Source organism: Cyprinus carpio, chromosome A18 (genome assembly GCF_018340385.1).
Source record: "Cyprinus carpio isolate SPL01 chromosome A18, ASM1834038v1, whole genome shotgun sequence".
NCBI classification, from domain to species: Eukaryota; Metazoa; Chordata; class Actinopteri; order Cypriniformes; family Cyprinidae; genus Cyprinus; species Cyprinus carpio.
The window spans coordinates 4,869,799-4,888,187 of NC_056589.1; the positions used below are offsets into that span (position 1 = coordinate 4,869,799).

General features: G+C 41.9%; 1 protein-coding gene across 3 annotated transcripts in view; it reads left to right on the forward strand.

Annotated features, from left to right (window-relative positions):
* The window catches only part of LOC109109287 (A-kinase anchor protein SPHKAP), a 118,845-nt gene extending 102,299 nt beyond the window's left edge, over nt 1-16,546 (forward strand). The window contains exons 9-13 of one of the 3 annotated variants that reach the window (XM_042774826.1): nt 349-525; nt 9,346-9,429; nt 9,850-9,896; nt 14,474-14,634; nt 16,329-16,546. In XM_042774826.1, coding sequence (XP_042630760.1) covers nt 349-525; nt 9,346-9,429; nt 9,850-9,896; nt 14,474-14,634; nt 16,329-16,484 — 625 coding nt within the window. In that variant the 3' untranslated portion in view covers nt 16,485-16,546. Of the gene's footprint in view, nt 1-348; nt 526-9,345; nt 9,430-9,849; nt 9,897-14,449; nt 14,635-16,328 lie in introns of all 3 variants that reach the window. The other 2 variants (XM_042774825.1, XM_042774827.1) reach the window with 2 other exon arrangements.
* Nucleotides 16,547-18,389: the final 1,843 nt, after the last annotated feature.

Sequence of the window (18,389 nt, forward strand, 5' to 3'; positions counted from 1 at the left end):
CATGTATTGTCACAAATGGTGTTTATATATCCAATTAGCACATCTCTGTAAAGTGGTTCTCCACTGGAACACCCACTTTTACCATCAATTTTCTACCCTGCTAAACAAAAAAATTGGAAATATAGATTTATATACCTTTATACCTATGTTCCCTTGATTTTCACTTTTCTTGTCCCAGGCTCTAGGCAGTGAGAGATACTTTGGGGCAAAGTTAGCAAATGTAATAATAAAGAGCATTTTTACATAGAAGAGATCATCAGCTATACTGCCTCAGGATCAGTCGTCAGGTAGAATTACTGGCTCATTGTGACACTGCAGTTTTGCCATGTGTCGTCTTTACCCCTTCAGCAGTGACAAAGACAGGGCCTCCTCAGTGGCCACAGCGCCCTCTGCAGGTGTGGAGGTGGAGCGACGCTCTCTCAGCGCTAGCAGTGAGGAAAGTGGCTCAGGCAGCTGGGCCCAGATTGCCCCTGAAGACGACCCCCAGGAGGAGACCACCAGTAGCTTTATCCAGCTAAGCGAGGGGTCAGTCTTCCAGTAGACCATCATGCCTTGCTGGACAGTGTGGCTTCTCCATTTGGCTTTTCATTAAGCTACATGTGCTAGATGCAATTCTTGACAGCGCTGGGCACATCCAGAGCGCAGTGTAGCACCCATATGCAAGCCTGCTTCTCTCATCTTTACAGTAGCAATTGATTCCATTAGAGCTCTGATGTGAGTTAAGTATTAAAGCACTTACTTTGCCTTCACTGTATAACTAATATAACAGTTTTGACATATCTTAATTGATATTAATGTTATGTGGCTTTTGTGATTAGTCCTCAGCCAGACACTCACATAATGATGTTATCTTTAAAGTCTGTAGCTGTTAGTGAATGAGATTTGATGGCTTGAAGAGACATGCACATACATAGAGTATTGTAATAAATATAATAAACTTTCCTACTAGATGTTGCTGTCATTCCTGTTATGCAATGCTTTTTGAGCTCTGTATGTTTTAGAAAATGAATATCCTGGTTTTGTAATTTATAGTTTATACCAGATTATCAGTAGTGCTCTGCCTACACTGAGGAACGTAAAAACTTTATTCATTTTAACTTAATTATTTACACAATGGCAAGAAAATAAAGTAAAGATATCTAACAGAACAAAAGGGTGCAAATATGATATTTTAATAAAAAAAAAAAAAAAAAATATATATATATATATATATATAGGCGATTTAGAGTTAGCTTACATGAAGCTGTCAGCTTTGTATATTTGGATATTTTCTTAACCATCTTTTGAGATCCTCATTGTGTTATGTAATAATTTTAACAAGATATGGATTGTTTTATTAACCAGCATCAAATCCTTTGCTAATACATTATAATCAAGTGTTATGTGTTGTTTTTCCACACAATATAATGTTGCTTTGTAGAAGATAATGTCATTAAGAACTTATTACAAAAGTGGAAGCAAAGTTGAGGACATATACTGTGTTGTGTACCATTCTTTTCAGTTGTTTTAGATCATGAAATGTGAATGTGAAATGTCCTTCATCTTCGTCAGAACTCCATTTCCCACTAGCCTTAGCTGCTCATCACTGTTCATTGTATTCAGCTGTCACCACTTACCTTGTTTGCACCTGTCTTTAAATACCCTGGTTGTTCTGTCTTTGTTACGGAGTCCTTGTTGAATGTCACCCTGCGTTTTCCTGGCTCCCTGGTTTTTTCGTTTTCTGATTTGTTGTCTATGTTTCTTGTTTTGGACTGATTACCTGGATGTTGACCATTGCCTGGCTAAGTTTATGATTTTTTGGATTGCCCCAATAAAACACTGCAAATGGATCTACCTGTCTGTGTGCGTTTCGTGACAGAAGGACTCCGTCATGCCTAGATCCAGCGGTTGTGGGATTTCGAATCTGTTCCCCAGCCACCATGGAGGAACGGAGGGGGAGATTCCGGAACTTAACCACCCTTCGTCAAAGGGGGGGAGTGAGGTGGGGGGCCTGGCGCAATTGTTTTTGGACCATGGCAGTCGGGGGGGCTAGGTTATAATGATGCAGCACTGAAAGACTTATTTAACAATTGCCTAGATGATCCTTTGCCTCAATGGGAGATGATGGGGCTGGAGATCCTGGACTTTTGGGGTTTTACTAATTAATTACCTGCACCATCGTGCTCGGTGGGATACATCGGCTGATCCAGCGCCACAGCACAAGATGGCCGCCAGCCTAGCGCCACAGCACAAGATGGCCGCCAGCCTAGCGCCACAGCACAAGATGGCCGCCAGCCCAGCGCCACAGCACAATAATGGCTGCCAGCCCAGCGTCACAGCCCAAGATGGCCGCGGAGACAGTATTAAGTTACTTTTCCAGGATGTGCCAGATCCCAGATTCCCGGGAGTGTTCACATCACGGCCGCTGAGCCAGCGCCAATGGCCAAGATGGCCACCAGTGCAGCACCACAGCACAAGATGGCCGCCAGCCCAGCGCCACAGCACAAGATGGCCGCCAGCCCAGCACCACAGCACAAGATGGCCGCCAGCCCAGCACCACTGCACAGGATGGTCGAATCTACACCTGTGTTGGCAGACAAGATGGTTGACTCAACGCCTGAGTTTTCCGTCAAGGAGCCACCGGCACGCCATCATAGAGGCCGCAGGAGGAGGAGACAGGCGTCTACCGTTCCTCAAAGCCCGGAGGACGTTCCCGAGCGGGCCGCTGCCGTCCAGGAGGACGTTCCCGAGCGGGCCGCTGCCGTCCAGGAGGACGCTCCCGAGCGGGCCGCTGCCGTCCAGGAGGACGTTCCGAGCGGGCCGCTGCCGTCCAGGAGACGTTCCCGAGCGGGCCGCTGCCGTCCAGGAGGACGTTCCCGAGCGGGCCGCTGCCGTCCAGGGAGGACGGGCCGCCGAGGAGGACGTTCCCGAGCCGGCCGCTGTCGTCCAGGTGGACGTGCCCGAGGTTCCCGAGGCGGGGCTCGAGGTGGGTTCTGGAGACCGAGGCGGTGCCCCCGAGGCGGTGGGCCGTGCCCGATGCCGAGGCGGTGCCTTATGCGGTGGCCGAGGTGGTTCCCGATGCAATGCCCGTTGCCGAGGCGGTGCCCGATGCCGATGGCGGTGCCCGAGGCGGTGCCCGATGCCGAGGCGGTGCCTGATGCGGTGGCCTAGGTGGTTCCCGAGGCAATGTCCGATGCCGAGGCGGTGCCCGTTGCCGAGGCGGTGCCCCGAGGCGGTGCCGCGGCGCCCGATGCCGAGGCGGTGCCTGATGCGGTGGCCGAGGTGGTTCCCGTTGCAATGCCCGTTGCCGAGGCGGTGCCCGTTGCCGAGGCGGTGCCCCGTTGCCGAGGCGGTGCCCGGTTGCCGAGGCGGTGCCCGATGCCGAGGCGGTGCCTGATGCGGTGGCCGAGGTGGTTCCCGATGCAATGTCCGATGCCCGAGGCGGTGCCCGTTGCCGAGGCGGTGCCCGATGCGGTGCCCGTTGCCGAGGCGGTGCCCGTTGCGGTGGCCGAGGCGGTTCCCGAGGCGATGCCCGAGGTGAGGCGGTGGCCGAGGCAGAGGCGGTTCCCGATGATTGTTCCCGAGGCCGAGGCGGTGCCCGAGTTTGGTTCCAGAGACCGAGTCCCTCGTGGTTCCCGAGCGGGCCGCTGCCGTCCAGGAGGACGTTCCCGGGGCCGCTGCCGATTAAGGAGGACGTTCCCGAGCGGGGCCGCTGCCGTCCATGGATGGACGTTCCCGAGCGGGCCGCTGCCGTCCAGGTGGACGTTCCCGAGCGGGCCCGCTGCCGTCCAGGAGGACGTTCCCGAGCGGGGCCGCTGTCGTCCAGTGGAGGCGTGCCCGAGGTTCCCGAGGCGGGGCTCGAGGTGGGTTCTGGAGACCGAGGCTGTGCCCGATGCCGAGGCGGTGCCTGATGCGGTGGGCCGAGGTGGTTCCCGATGCAATGTCCAATGGCCGAGGCGGTGCCCGTTGCCGAGGCGGTGCCCCGTTGCCGAGGCGGTGGCCCGATGCCGAGGCTATGCCCGAGCCGAGGCGGTGCCTGATGCGGTGGCCGAGGTTGGTTCCCGATGCAATGCCCGTTGCCGAGGCGGTGCCCGATGCGCAGGCGAGGTCGTGCCCGAGGCGGTGCCCGATGCCGAGGCGAGGGTGCCTGATGCGGTGGCCGAGGCGGTGCCGGAGGCGGTGCCCGAGGCCGTTCCGCAGGTCGAGGCGGTGCCCGATGTTGTTCCAGAGACCAAGGTGGTGCCCGAGTTGCTTCCCAGAGACCGAGGCGGTGCCCGATGCGCAGGCCGAGGTCGTTCCCGAGGCGGTGGCCGATGCGCAGGCCGAGGTCGTTCCTGAGGTGGTGTCCGATGCGGAGACCGTTCCCGAGGCGGTGTCCTGGTCCGATGCCGTTCTTGAGGCCGTTCCTGAGACCGTTCCCGAGGCGGTGTCCTGGTCCGATGCCGTTCCTGAGACCGTTCCCGAGGCGGTGTCCTGGTCCGATGCCGTTCCTGAGGCCGTTCTTGAGGCCGTTCCTGAGGCCGTTCCTGAGGCCGTTCCCGAGGCGGTGTCCGGGTCCGATGCCGTTTCCTGAGGCCATTCCAGAGGCGGTGGATGTTCCGGAGGCCGATGCGGGGCCCAAGATGGCTCCGGAGGCGATACCCGTGTCCAAGGCCGTTCCCGAGGCGGTGCCCTTGTCTGAGGTCGTTCCTGATGCCGTTCCCAATGCCGTGACCGGGCCATCGCCACAGCCTGCTCCTTACTGGCTCCCCCCGATTGGCAGGTTCCCGTTCGGGCCACTCAAATGGCGAATTCCTCCCTGGCCGTCTGCACAACGAGAATGGACTGATCCCCGTGGCCACCTGAACTGCCTGGCCCCTCGTGGTCCCCTGAACTTTCGAGTCCACCGTGGCCACCTGAACTGCCTGGCCCCTCGTGGTCCCCTGAACTTTCGGGTCCACCGTGGCCACCTGAACTGCCTGGTCCCTCGTGGTCCCCTGAACTTTCGGGTCCACCGTGGCCACCTGAACTGCCTGGTCCCTCGTGGTCCCCTGAACTTTCGGGTCCACCGTGGCCACCTGAACTGCCTGGTCCCTCGTGGTCCCCTGAACTTTCGGGTCCACCGTGGCCACCTGAACTGCCTGGTCCCTCGTGGTCCCCTGAACTTTCGGGTCCACCGTGGCCCCCTGATCTGACCAAGCCACCTGGGCTACCAGCGGAGCCATCGCTGCCGGTCCCAGTTCCCCTACACGGGCCTGGCCCGCCATCCCTCCCCCTGTTCTGCCTCCACCAGTCCACCTCCCTCCTGGTCTCTTTGTTTTGTGCTTATTTGGTTCTGAGGAGCATCTGGAAGCTGCTCCTTAGAGGGGGGGTAGTGTCACGGTGTCTGTTCTGTGTCTCCCTGGGTGGTCACTAGAGGTCTCACTTCCCCTTATTGTCATCTTCGTCAGAACTTCATTTCCCACTAGCCTTAGCTGCTCATCACTGTTCATTGTATTCAGCTGTCACCACTTACCTTGTTTGCACCTGTCTTTAAATACCCTGGTTGTTCTGTCTTTGTTACGGAGTCCTTGTTGAATGTCACCCTGCGTTTTCCTGGTTCCCTGGTTTTTCGTGTTTCTGATGTTGTCTATGTTTCTTGTTTTGGACTGATTACCTGGATGTTGACCATTGCCTGGCTAAGTTTATGATTTTTGGATTGCCCCAATAAAACACTGCAAATGGATCTACCTGTCTGTGTGCGTTTCGTCTTTGTAGAAGATAATGTCAATAAGAACTTATTACAAAAGTGGAAGCAAAGTTGAATTTATTTGAAACCTTTTGATCGGAGAAGTGAAAACAAAATGAAGAAACACCTGACATATGTCCATAAATAAATTGCCCATTTTTTATGTTATTTACAGTATATGCTGAAATCTACTCAAATAAGAAAAGCAATTCATTTAAACCAGGGTTACAGTGGTTAACTAAAAAACATATTTGTTACTTGACATTAAATAAGCCTTGACTAAAAAAAAAAAATGTTTTATTATTTCAGGTAGTTGCCAAGGCAGCAGTTCTCATTTTCATTTAGTTTAACATGATGTACTAACTCAAATTAAAGTGAAATGCATTTGAATTAAAACTATGTAAACACATAAAAATCACAAAAACACAATAAAATAACTAAAAATTTAATGAAAAATGTAAAAATAAAAACAAAAGCAAAATATAATTTAAGCTTATAATGACGCTATATAGAACTATAATTATAAAATAGTATATCATAGTATAAAATAGGATATCGTAGTATCTCACTGATACTAAAATGGCACTGATTTAAACTTAACTGTGATATTGAGATACAACTAATATGATTTCCATCTTCAAATTGTGAGTTTAATATTTCATGCTATGTATTAAGCTATATTTGAGAGACATGAAAATGATCTGCGTAACAGGAATGACCTATTTGTTTTCACATCTGTCTATTTCCTTCCATACACACACACACACACACACGTATAAACACACCCTAAGCCAGTGCCTGAGGTAGTGTAACTCTCAGAAGTGAGAGAGATTTCATTTGCGAGTCTAGTCCAGCACAGCTGTGTGAGTAAATGGCTCTGACAGCATGACTGGAGTCTGGAGCAGAGCTTTCGCCCAAAGACTCTGCAGCCAGTGCTTAAAGTCCTGACAGGATGTGCCTCGCACTGACAGGCAGGTGCCATATGTCACATCCTGTTGATTCTAGAATGAAAAGGATGTAATGGGTGTGTGAGTCCCTCTTGCTGATTGAATCATGCCCAGCCTGCCACGCTCACCAACACTTCCTAACCTGCGCCAACTCAACGCCATCCTCACTTACCCGAGTCTGGGTATCCGGCCATTCGCCTCCATCTGGCTTTAACCCCCACTTCATTGTCTTTCCGCCCTGTCCAAGGGAAAGGTTACTCTCTGCTTGTTCTCCCGGCTGTTGCCGGTATGGGCACAGGTGTCTCACGTTCATAGTCATCAGCTGGCAGTGAGTTGCCGGTGATGTCCATGCTAATGAATCTCATGCTAATGTTCATGCCTACTCCAAGCCCCACTGCTGTCCACAGCTTAGTGCTCATCGCTGAGAAAATAAGTAGCTTCTGCATTGTTCGCACCCTTAAAGGTCCAACAAGAGGAAACATAGAAAGAGAAAGAGCACCAGTCAAAATTTGGAACACTTTTTAAGACTTTTTAATGTTGCTGAAAGAAGCCAAGGCTGCATTTATATGATCAATAAAAACAGTAATATTGTGGAATATTATTATAATAAAAAAAATTAAGTTTTCTATTTGAATATAGTATTTTAAAATGTATTATTTCCTGTGATGCATCATTACTCCAGTCTTCAGTGTCACATGATCCTTCAGAAATCATTCTAATATACTGATTTAATGTGCAAGAAACATTTCTGATTATTATCAATGTTAAAAACAGTTTTGTTTGAGGCAAGAAATAAATTGATACTATTATTTAGCAAGGATGCATTAAATTGATGAAAAGTGACAGTAAAGACTTTTATAATGTTACAAAAGATTCTATTTCAGATAAATGCTGTTCTTCTGAACTTTCATTAAAGAATACTATTTTGTGTGTGTGTGTGTGTGCGTGTGCGTGCGTGCGTGCATGCGTGTGTGTGTGCGTGCGTGTGTGTGTGTGCGTGTGTGTGTGTGATTTCGACAAAAAAATATTAACCTATTAAATCCAAAAATTTTCCCAGACATGAAAATATCCAAAGGACGTGTACTTAGTAACCCTTTGAAATAATCAGTTATAATTGTATTTATTTATTTATTTTATTTTATTTTTATTTAATTTTTTTGAAAAGTGTGTGGAAAATTGTGTTTTATGGTCAGTCACAGTTGTGACCGGTGGGATAATGTGTATACTGAATTAATACATTTCTGCAGTCACAAATTTTTTTTTATATGTCTTAGCCCAGCTATTTTAAACAGTTTGATCACATTCTAGGGTTACTATTATACATAAAGAAAAACTTATACAACACTGTACAACCATCAGCATGTTTCAAAATTATTACTTTATTTTAAAATATATCATCAAATTTTAATATTAGTGCTACCAGTATAACAACATCAATATTGTAACTTATTTGAAACATTTGAACTTTTCATTTAGTGCAGTATTTTGTCATTGCAACATTTTAGTGCAACCCTCACTAACAACTGCAATTGGATTTATATTGTATACTACCTAAATTCACTGTTATCCCACCAGTCAATATTGTGACCATCGACATGTTTACTCAAAAAAACTGAATTATTGTGAATTCATATATTAATACTAGACACCTTAAAGATAACGTGGACCAAAAATCTTTGTCATATCTTTGTTAACATACTTTACTAGCCTTTCGTTTTGGAGCTTCTCATGGTGCAAACCAGAATTAAACTGCTCTGGTCATGTGACAGTTTGCACTAACCATCACTGCACATATTTGGTTGAGACCCTTTATTTTTTCCATATTTGCAGGAAATGCACTAAAACATCAGCCAGTAAGGTTTTTAGAGCTTTTTAAATGAAAACCTTTTTTACGGTCACTATTGTGACCGATGGGATTTTAAACTGTTTTCAACATTGATATAAATTCGCATTATTAATAATTGAGGGCCAATAATAATTGAGCAGAAATTTAGCATATGTGACCCTGGACCACAAAACAAGTCATAAAGGTAAATTTTTTGAAATTGAGATTTATACATCATCTGAAAGCTGAATAATACGTTTTCCACTGATGTATGGTTTGTTAGGACCGGACAGTATTTGGGCCGAGATACAACTATTTGAACATCTGGAATCTGAGGGTGCAAAAAAAAATTTTTTTTTAAAAAATCTAAATATTGAGAAAATCGCCTTTCGAGTTGTCCAGATGAAGTTCTTAACAATGCATATTACTAATCAAAAATAAGGTCTTCATGGAACCTAATCTTTATTTAATATCCTAATAATATTTGCCATAAAAGAAAAATCAATAATTTTGACCCATACAATGTATTTTTGGCTATTGCTACAAATATACCCCAGCGACTTAAGACTGGTTTTGTGCTCCAGGGTCACATTTTGGAATGATTTCGGAAGGATCATGTGACACTGAACACTGGAGTAATGATGCTGAAAATTCAGCTTTGCCGTTGCAAGAATAACATTTAAAATGTATTCAAATAGAAAACAGCTCTTTTAAAATGTAAAAATATTTCACAATATTATTTTTGTTGTTGTTGTTTATCAAATCAGTGCAACTTTGATGAGCGTAAAAAGCATTCAAAAACATTAAAAAGTCATAATTATTCCAAACCTTTGACTGGTAGTGTACATGTACACATTTATCTTTTTATGTGCATGTCTGTGTTTCAGAAATGGAAACAGCAGTGCTTCTAGTCTGGGATTGGCAGACCTGGAGGGCTTTCTAGACTATTCCATCTCCAGCAACCTAATCAGGTATCCAACAGCAACACACTAACTGCGGCACGCTTAGAGAAACTTGCTCAGAGCAGCAGAGCTAATGGCTGTCAAGCACTCATCCATAACCCAGAGCGCTGTCCAAACCTTACATCTGCAGCTCCCCTCCTGAGGATATGGCCACAGTTAGAGGACAAGAAATTTGGGTCAAACTTGAATCACATTCTGTCATATTAAAACGATAGCTGCTTCGACAAGTATGTAAATGTGCTCAGTTTGCCGTGTCTGGGAACGTTCTCAAACATGGGCAGTTGCAATGGGCTTTGTCGCCAAAAGCCTTCAGTCATTTATTATTTTGAGCTCTTATTAGATGAGTGGCCCCTGAAAGGCTGTATGAGGCGACTGGAACATGGCCAGCATTGCTCTGTACAGCATGATAATGATAGTGTCTCTGTTCAGTGAGGAGAGAGAGAGGAAGGCGTCACACTGTCAGGATCAGACGGACGGTGAGTGATACGTCCTCTTACAACCCTCTGCATGCACGCATACATATTTGAATGCAAGATCATTCATGGCTGGAACTTCACAACTGTGTTTGGAGTTGAAAGGAAATCATGCTATCACTGCTCTTCACACTTCTGCACTAATGTATTCAGTGTGAATCCGTTTGCATTTCTCATTTTCTGTCAGTCTGATCTCTTCTATAAATGTTACATGTTGTTCTCGAGAGTGAACTTCATGTTATTTCTCTGTGAATGAGGATTTTAGATTTTTAAGGGGCACCAGAGGCTCACTTGGTGCCCTTGATGAGGTACATTTTTGTAACTTTAGTTGTTCTTCATGCAAATGTGAGATAGGATAGTCTCTAGAACTTGGTTTTGGGAGTTACTGAATGTAATTATTCAAATGCACTTGGCTCTGAAGTCTGAGGGGGCAGCATGAGTGGGCAGAACGCTTCTGAGCCAAAAGTTAACATGTTGGACCGCATTGCAATAGGCTGCGAGATTAGTCAAAATAAAACCAGCATCACGCAAAGGCTGTGAATGAATTAAATCAATATATTTGCTATGTGTTTCAGAGTGAAGCATGGCACTGTGTTGCTTTACACATGAGCAGCTCGTGATCTGCAGGTGTTTGCAGCATCTCAGTGTGGCTCGCTTCACAGTAAATGCTGCTCCACATGAAGCCATCTCTGCATCAGCTCTGAGTTTGGGTCATTTAACGTGTCTTTGGGAACACAACATGTGCCAACCATCTTCCCATGCTTGAGAAGCACTTCAGCAGTTGTCAACAAAGAGGAGCTTTAAGAGCTCCCTGCAGTTTTCTGCCAAAGCAAAAGCTTGATGCTTTGACATTTGAAAATGACGAAAGAGCCATAAATATTAGCATTGTAATTTTACACTGTAAAAAAAAATAGATATATATTCTATTATATTGTTTTCCTTAAATACTTTTTAATGACAATCAAATGTTAGGAAAGTAAGATTAATTTTACTAATTATATAATATTAATAATAATAATTATTATTATTATTATTAATATTATTATTGTTGTGTCATACTATGCGTTCCTACAAACAAGGAAACCTGGAGTGTGTTTTAATTGCATTTTAAATAGCAATTTTTATCAGACAACGTGCAGTTCTATTTTTCTGCCCAAGTCGTGCAGCTTTACATTGCAGTGTTTGAAAAATCAAAGGGCTATAATGTTGAAACTTTTCAAGATATCGATCACTTACAGCTGTGCTTCATGTTGAATTCAAGTAAGAGTATGCGTTTTAACGGAAAAAAAAAGTGTTATCATAGAAAGTATGGTTGACATTTTCATAAATGGTTCTCATTTCCATAAAGATCCATAAAGTGTAGTGTATAGATCCAAAAAGACTGAACATCACCAAATTTAATTTAAAAAGATTGGCTTGTAGGGAAAAGTATTTTATTTAAAATTGCAGAATGCACAAAAGAGTAAGGTCAGAAATGTTTTATTTTTTATTTATTGGGGAACTAATATTACTTTTTAACCTGTTTTATTAACATTATTTCTAATGGTCTAAGAATAGACCACTGGAGAACCCACATATGTCAACCTCTGATCTAAATAGCCTAATAGTGGAAAGTGTCCTACTGGTGTGCTATAAATTATTACAGGAGAAATATATATCCTCTTTTTTAGATCATCTCAGTTTCTACTCTTCTGTTTCTTAGGCTCTGCCTAAAATTGTGCAGCACAGCTCTTTGAGCACTCAGGGTTTTGAAAAAGCAAAGCATTAGACTCACTGCACATATTTTTTGCCAGCACAAATGTGGTACTGTATAGCCCTGTTGTGATTCATATGATCCTGCTCGTGACCTTTATGCATTCCTCTCTCTGCTGTTTATTTGATTGGCCTTTAATATTTGACCTCTCTATCTGGGTAACAGCTACAGTACATGTGCTCTCGTCTCTTGAATCAGCATACAGTCTTACTGCAGCAGCATTGCTTGCCCTCTGCCCCTCTTCGCTCAGTGTGCTTCTAGTTTTTGGCAGACGGACAGATGCTCTCAAGTCTAAAGAGAGAGAGAGAGAGCGAAAGAGACTTTTGTATTGCCAGCACAAACTCACACCTCACAAATGACTCATTCACATGCAGGAGAACAAAAGAGACGTTCAGACACAGGAGCTGACAGGCAAAGCATCATCCTGCTGGGAGAGGGATGGAGGGATGAGGAGAGAGTCTTAAAATGGGAAGATGTGTGATAGTGCAAGAAAACAGAGGACAGATTCATTTTGGAACAGATCTTTACGTTCACAGAGCGCTGAGGAGGATGATAGATATGCCATGATGAAATAAATATTACTGAGGTGAATAAAAAGAAAGAACAGTTTGAATTGCTTTTAAAGAGATAACCTAAAAAACAAGAAAAATGTTCAAACTCGAGAAAAGTGGGAGGGAGAAGAGATTAGCCCACCTTTCCATTATCGGTGAGACAGTGGACTGTGTGAATGTTAAGCCCCACTCTCTTCATTTCCCGTGAGCTCTTTATTATTCACACTGATCCACATTCGTAAAGAACTCGACCTGCCGTAAATTTTGATTTTATAATTTGAATTTGAAATGCATAAGTACTAGGGGTGTAAATGTAATTTCATCACAATATGATCTGACATCAGTTCTATTAGCCAGTGATACTGCTGCATATTTGCTGATAGTTACGACGAAACATACCATAATTTGTTTAGATTCAGGGTCTACAATCAAGATAATCAAGACAATCATTATTATGATAAACTAAAATAAAATCATAAAAAATTGTTACTTTGTTAAAATTAAATAAATGTTAACTGCAATAAAATTAAATACTAAAACTAATATTTTGTCACTTTTAGTTTTTATTAACAGTTTGATATTTTTTATATTTTTGTTGGTTTTAATAATGTTGATGTACTAGAATAAAAAACTAAAACTGAAATAAAAATGAATAAAACAATATAGACATTAAAACAATTTAGACATTAAAAAATAAAAATTATACAACAAAAACACAACAAAATTATTAAAACAAACAAAAAACTAAAAATGAAAATAAAATATAAAAAAATGAAAACTATAACAAACTTAATAAAAACTATAATAGTATCTCAATGATTCTAAAATACTAATTATGTGCCTTTTTTACAATGCAAATTTTTCATTTAAATAAAATCTCAGAAAATTGCAAAGCCTGTATCATAATTGGTACATCCACAAAAAAAATATAAAAATATTGTTACTAAAATGTGATTAAAAACCTGATTCATATTATACAAAATTTATACAAAATAATAAAATAAATATAGTTCAAAAAGTGAAACAAAAAAAACTTCTAGGAGTTTATTATTATGAAAAATGTACAAAAATACTATTTTTAAAATTGATATGCAATAAATATTTTTGCAAAAGATGTTTTACTCTAAAACTGAGTAAATTAACTCTTTCCCCACCAGCATTTTTGAAAAAAGTTGCCAGCCACCGGCAGCAATTTTGATGATTTTCACTCAAATTTGATGGTCTCCAGTATATTTTGCTGTTTTAGTATTTGAATATGCAATACACCAAAATTAAGATCAGAGACTCTGCTTTTAAACATAAAAATCTGTTTTATTCTAGCTTAAAACATTCTTTTTTATCAATATCTTGAATATAGGTAGGTTTCATAAAAAATGCATAATTTTGAGCAAAAAGGTGAGAAAATCTCATTTTTATCAAATACTACATCTGGATAATATTCAGTATGATTATCAAAGCATAAATCCAGTAAATTGCTTCCATCAACACCTCCAAAGCTTGCACAGCCACATACCACTTCCTGGATCAACATTTTACTCCGTAACATTATGCAGTTTTCATTTATATGCTGTCTATTGCTGATGATCACATTATTTTTTTATAAAAGAGATCACTTGTTTCTCCGTCCTGTTCTTTTGTTTATGTTCAGGAGGTTTTGTACTCATTCAGAAGATGTGTAATAGCGCCCCCAAGTGTATAACAGTGAAAACACGAAAAGCCGTAAAAACTTGTCTTTAGCAGGGAAGCATTTTCTTGTAAAAGACGAGATAACTCGATAATGGCAGGGAAAGAGTTAAAGTTATAAATCTAACAAGATGTGTTCCAAATTTGGTTGATTCCTCAAAAATTAGCTTTTTATAGATTTTGTTTGGGTGCAGTACCAAACATTTCCACTAGATGATAATTACTTCCCATTATTTTCCAATGCTGTATTTTTGACTGCGAACAGTTCGTGTAACTACTTTTTTTAGTGTTCACATAGCAAGTGCCAAAACTTTTAACAAGTTTCGAACCATGCCAATGAAGTAAAAACAAAAAATTAAAATATTAAAATAAAATTTTTCAATCTAAAAATGACCAAATAGAACCAGAGGGTTGAAAGATGCATGTTTGTTGGAGCACATTTCTACACCAGCAACTGTTTTTCTTGCCTTTCCAGTTGATTCTGCTTGCAAAATATTAGATCTACACAAATCTACAGAGTTACATGCACAGAAGTGGCTGAAAGTGAGCGGTCTGGTTTTGTCTCACAGAAGTCACGTCGGGTCTGTCCACAGCCGGCAGCAGCTGTCAGCGGGAGCTCCTGGTGCTGAACTTTGACATGGATTCAGAGTGTGTGGATGGAGAACTGAGAGCGACGCTGCAGTGGATCGCTGCGTCTGAGCTCGGCGTGCCAGCACTCTACTTCAGAAAGACTCAGGAGCACAATCTCGCTAAGGTGAGGACCAATGGAGGTCATGCGTTTGTCAGAATAACTAACCAGGTCCAAGCAAGAATCTATGCTACACAGATTTCAGCGCTTCTCATGCGTAAAGTTCTCCAGTCTATCCATGTTTTGATTATAATTTGATTATAGTGACAGCTAGCAATAAGAGTTTAATACTCTGAGCTGTGGTTAACTGAGTAAACACTGCTTACATTTTACAATATTTAAATCCATCCTGCAGAATCAGAACAGAACATTCTAAATAAATGACTGTGAAATCCATCTGGGACATTATTCTCATGTTACTGATGAAAACAAACATGAATGCAGTTAGGTCATGTGACTACAATGTTGCATTATACAATTTCAAAACATTTTAACAGTGCACAGATAACACTGTTTTTAGAGAAAGTGTAGTGTAGTGCATGGAGGTGGTGTTTTGAGCCCTTCAAAGGAATGAGCCCTTCGTCACTGCGTCCTTCATCAAAGCTCTAGGGGTGTAGAGCTGTGCAGTTTGTGGTCCTAAAACCTGAAAAACAATTAGCATGGATCCTCTCTGGAATTTCTAATGGGTTTTAAGAATAGGAGTTTTCGATTTGTGAGTAAAATAAGGTTTGTGGTTAACATCACTTGAGGAGACTTTCACATTTTGTTCAACAACACAAATTACACACAGTCATACCATAAACATGCATTTTGAAGCCAAAGTTGATGCTGTTTTTTATCATTTATTGCTTATAAATGATAAAAGAATTCAGGTGTCACATTCTATATATAGAATTCAGGTGTCACATTCTAAGTGCCACAGGTGTATAAAATTGAGCACCTAGATATGTGCAAACATACAGTATGTATATAAAAAAGGAGTTGTTCTGAAGAGCTCAATGAGATCAAGTGAGGAGAGTCTGGGTTTGTTAGATACCAGGAGAATGTTTCCTGCCTGACTGCATTGCTTACGAGACATTGTTGTCACTACAGCTGCTCGAGTGTGGAGAAAATGGTGCACAGTGCACAGCATATGGAAATATGCTATTACGAGACAGTCCGTCAGCAGCCAAAATGGCTTCATAATTATGACTGTTTAGATTTTTGGGGGTTAAAAAAAGAAAGAAGAAGTGATTGGATTTTTATCATTGTAAGGTGGTTGTTTCCACACACTGCAAAGGCACATTTATAAGCAAACACCATGTAAAAGTGAATTTTGCAATCGATGTCCCCCTTAAAGTCCCTGTTGGTGTAATGGTCAGGTGTCTCAATAGTTTTGTCCATATAGTGTATTTTTCCTTCATTTGTTCTGCATGGCTTTGCCAATTATATATAGTTGGTGTATGCATATGCATAAATATGCATGTATGTTACTGCTAACATGTATGCTTCATAACAAAACTGATGTGTACATTTTAAAATTGAATAAAAAGTTAATCACAAAAAAAGCATAATTGTATAATACATGATAATTATCATTAACTAAAACTGAAAAAAGCATTTTCATTACTTAAAACTAAAATGAAAAGACATTTGTTCATATTTTCTTACATAATAGATTTTTTTTTACAACAAAAAAACATTACTTTAAAATAAAGTGAGAAATAAAATCGAATTCAAAATATCAAGGAAACTAAAACAACACTGGTATAACTGCAGTGACTGTTGATGAAGATGATCACGGCTCATGAAGAACTGAACAGCGTGTGTTTGTTTCTCAGTTCCACAGAGTGGTGCAGTTGGCGGGTCAGAAGGCTTGGCGTGTTGGTGACTTGTTCAGCGCTGTGGCTCAGTTCTGTCAGCTCCACCAGGACCTGGAGCACAGAGGACGGCCCGTGCCCAGCCTGTTCGACTGGATACTGAAGACCAAGCGCTAGAGCGCCACCCTTCGATGCACCAGGAGCTGGAGACACCACATGTCCATCCTGTGCTAGCACACGTATATAGTCTGGAGCCAGTGTGAAAACACCAAACACCAATCCCATTTGAGCCGCTAATAGACCCTCACACAACCAAACAGTTTATTGACTATTAGATCCCACAAACTCATCCATGACTGTACATCAGCACGTTTTTCTAGAGCTCAGCTGTGAAACGCTTGTTTATCACAGGATAGCAAGGTTTACAAGACACCCGCACGCATTAATGGCTCCCAATCCCAAGATCCTTAGCATGAGGCTTCCTTAGTTCCCAACTTGCCCTCTCTGACCACCAGCACATCCACATTTGGTATCCTTAAAATTCACAGCTGAGCTTGCCTAAACCTTTATTCCTATACCTCCTTCTCCATCACACATGTATTTGTCTTTGCTAGATCACAGGAATTATGGGATATACTGTAGGAAGAAATGCCTTGTCCATAAATATGTGCTTGAGATGCACATTCGCATAGATAGTGATATAAAAATATTTCCCTTTAAATTACGCATGTTCCTGTCTTTAGGCGCACGCAATGTTAGATCCACCGGTCACCAGCCAGCGCTGGTTAGAGGAACATGCTTTAAAACGACCAATCAGCCTTGACGTTTTGTAGCTTGCTGATTTTTACTGTACAACAAACCCGTTTCAAATGCACAACGTGACTTTTTATCAAGAATAACGGACATGCGAGCTCTGGTGTAGGGATTTAAAGATATTTAAATGTTTGTATTTAAAGTCAAATATAGTGAGATCCCATTCCAAACACACTTTGTTGTTTTAAGTTTACATTAGCGAACCCGTTCGGTCATTTTATTGAACCTCTGAGACTGAATTCTATGTTTAGTTTTGTGTGACTACTGTTATTTAAGAGAGTTTATTTTGGCTAGATGTAAATAGTCTAGACTGTGAGCTACTGTACCTTTCGGCTGCAAATGGAATTTTCAGTTTTTGTGTTTTATGATCGCAAAGACACGCAGACAGACAGGATCACAGCACTGAAAGTCTCACCAGACTACTGTAAAAGTTCCAATATAGAGTATATTTAAAGTACAAGTACAGTTTTGTCACGTAAAAGTTTTCTCCACATTAGTAACAAAATAGTAATGTGTTTTAATATCAGCGTTGAAGGCACACAACTGTATCCAGTCTGTCACGGTATACCTGAATGTATTTATCTTTTCAAAATAAAATTTGCGTACGGTGAGTTTGATGTCAGCAGCCTTTATTTGAGCGATTTCAAAGTGTTTGAATAAATGAGATTATATACACACTCAGGCAGCTGTTAAAGGAATAGTGCACCCAAAAATGAAAAGTTGCTGAACATTTACTCACCCTCAGGCTGTCTGAGATGTAGATGAGTTTGAAGCGGTGATTTAAAGTTAAAACACCTTGATGGATTTGTTTCTTAGGAACACACAGCTCTTCACTTAATTAATGTATCAGAGTCTTGTTGGTTATTGTGACATTTTTATGGACTCTCATTCTGACGGCACCCATTCACTGCAGAGCATCCATTGGTGAGCAAGTGATGGAATGCAACATTTCTCCAAATCTGTTCTTATGAAGAAACAAACTCATCTATATCTTGAATGGCCTGAGGGTGAGTACTTTTTTAGCAAATTTTCATATTTGGTTGAACTATTCTTTTAACCTAAAAAGGAGATATTCCAGGATAAATACACCAGAAACTAATTGTGATTTAATATAGTAAGTCTTAATATTGAATAACTGACAAAGTTTGTACAAGCAAAGACTATAGAGCAACAGTTCTCCCGTTGACTGCCATAAAATACCATCATTTTTGATTTAACAAACAGATATGAATCAAAATAATTTTTTTGTGATAACTGACCACATGAGTT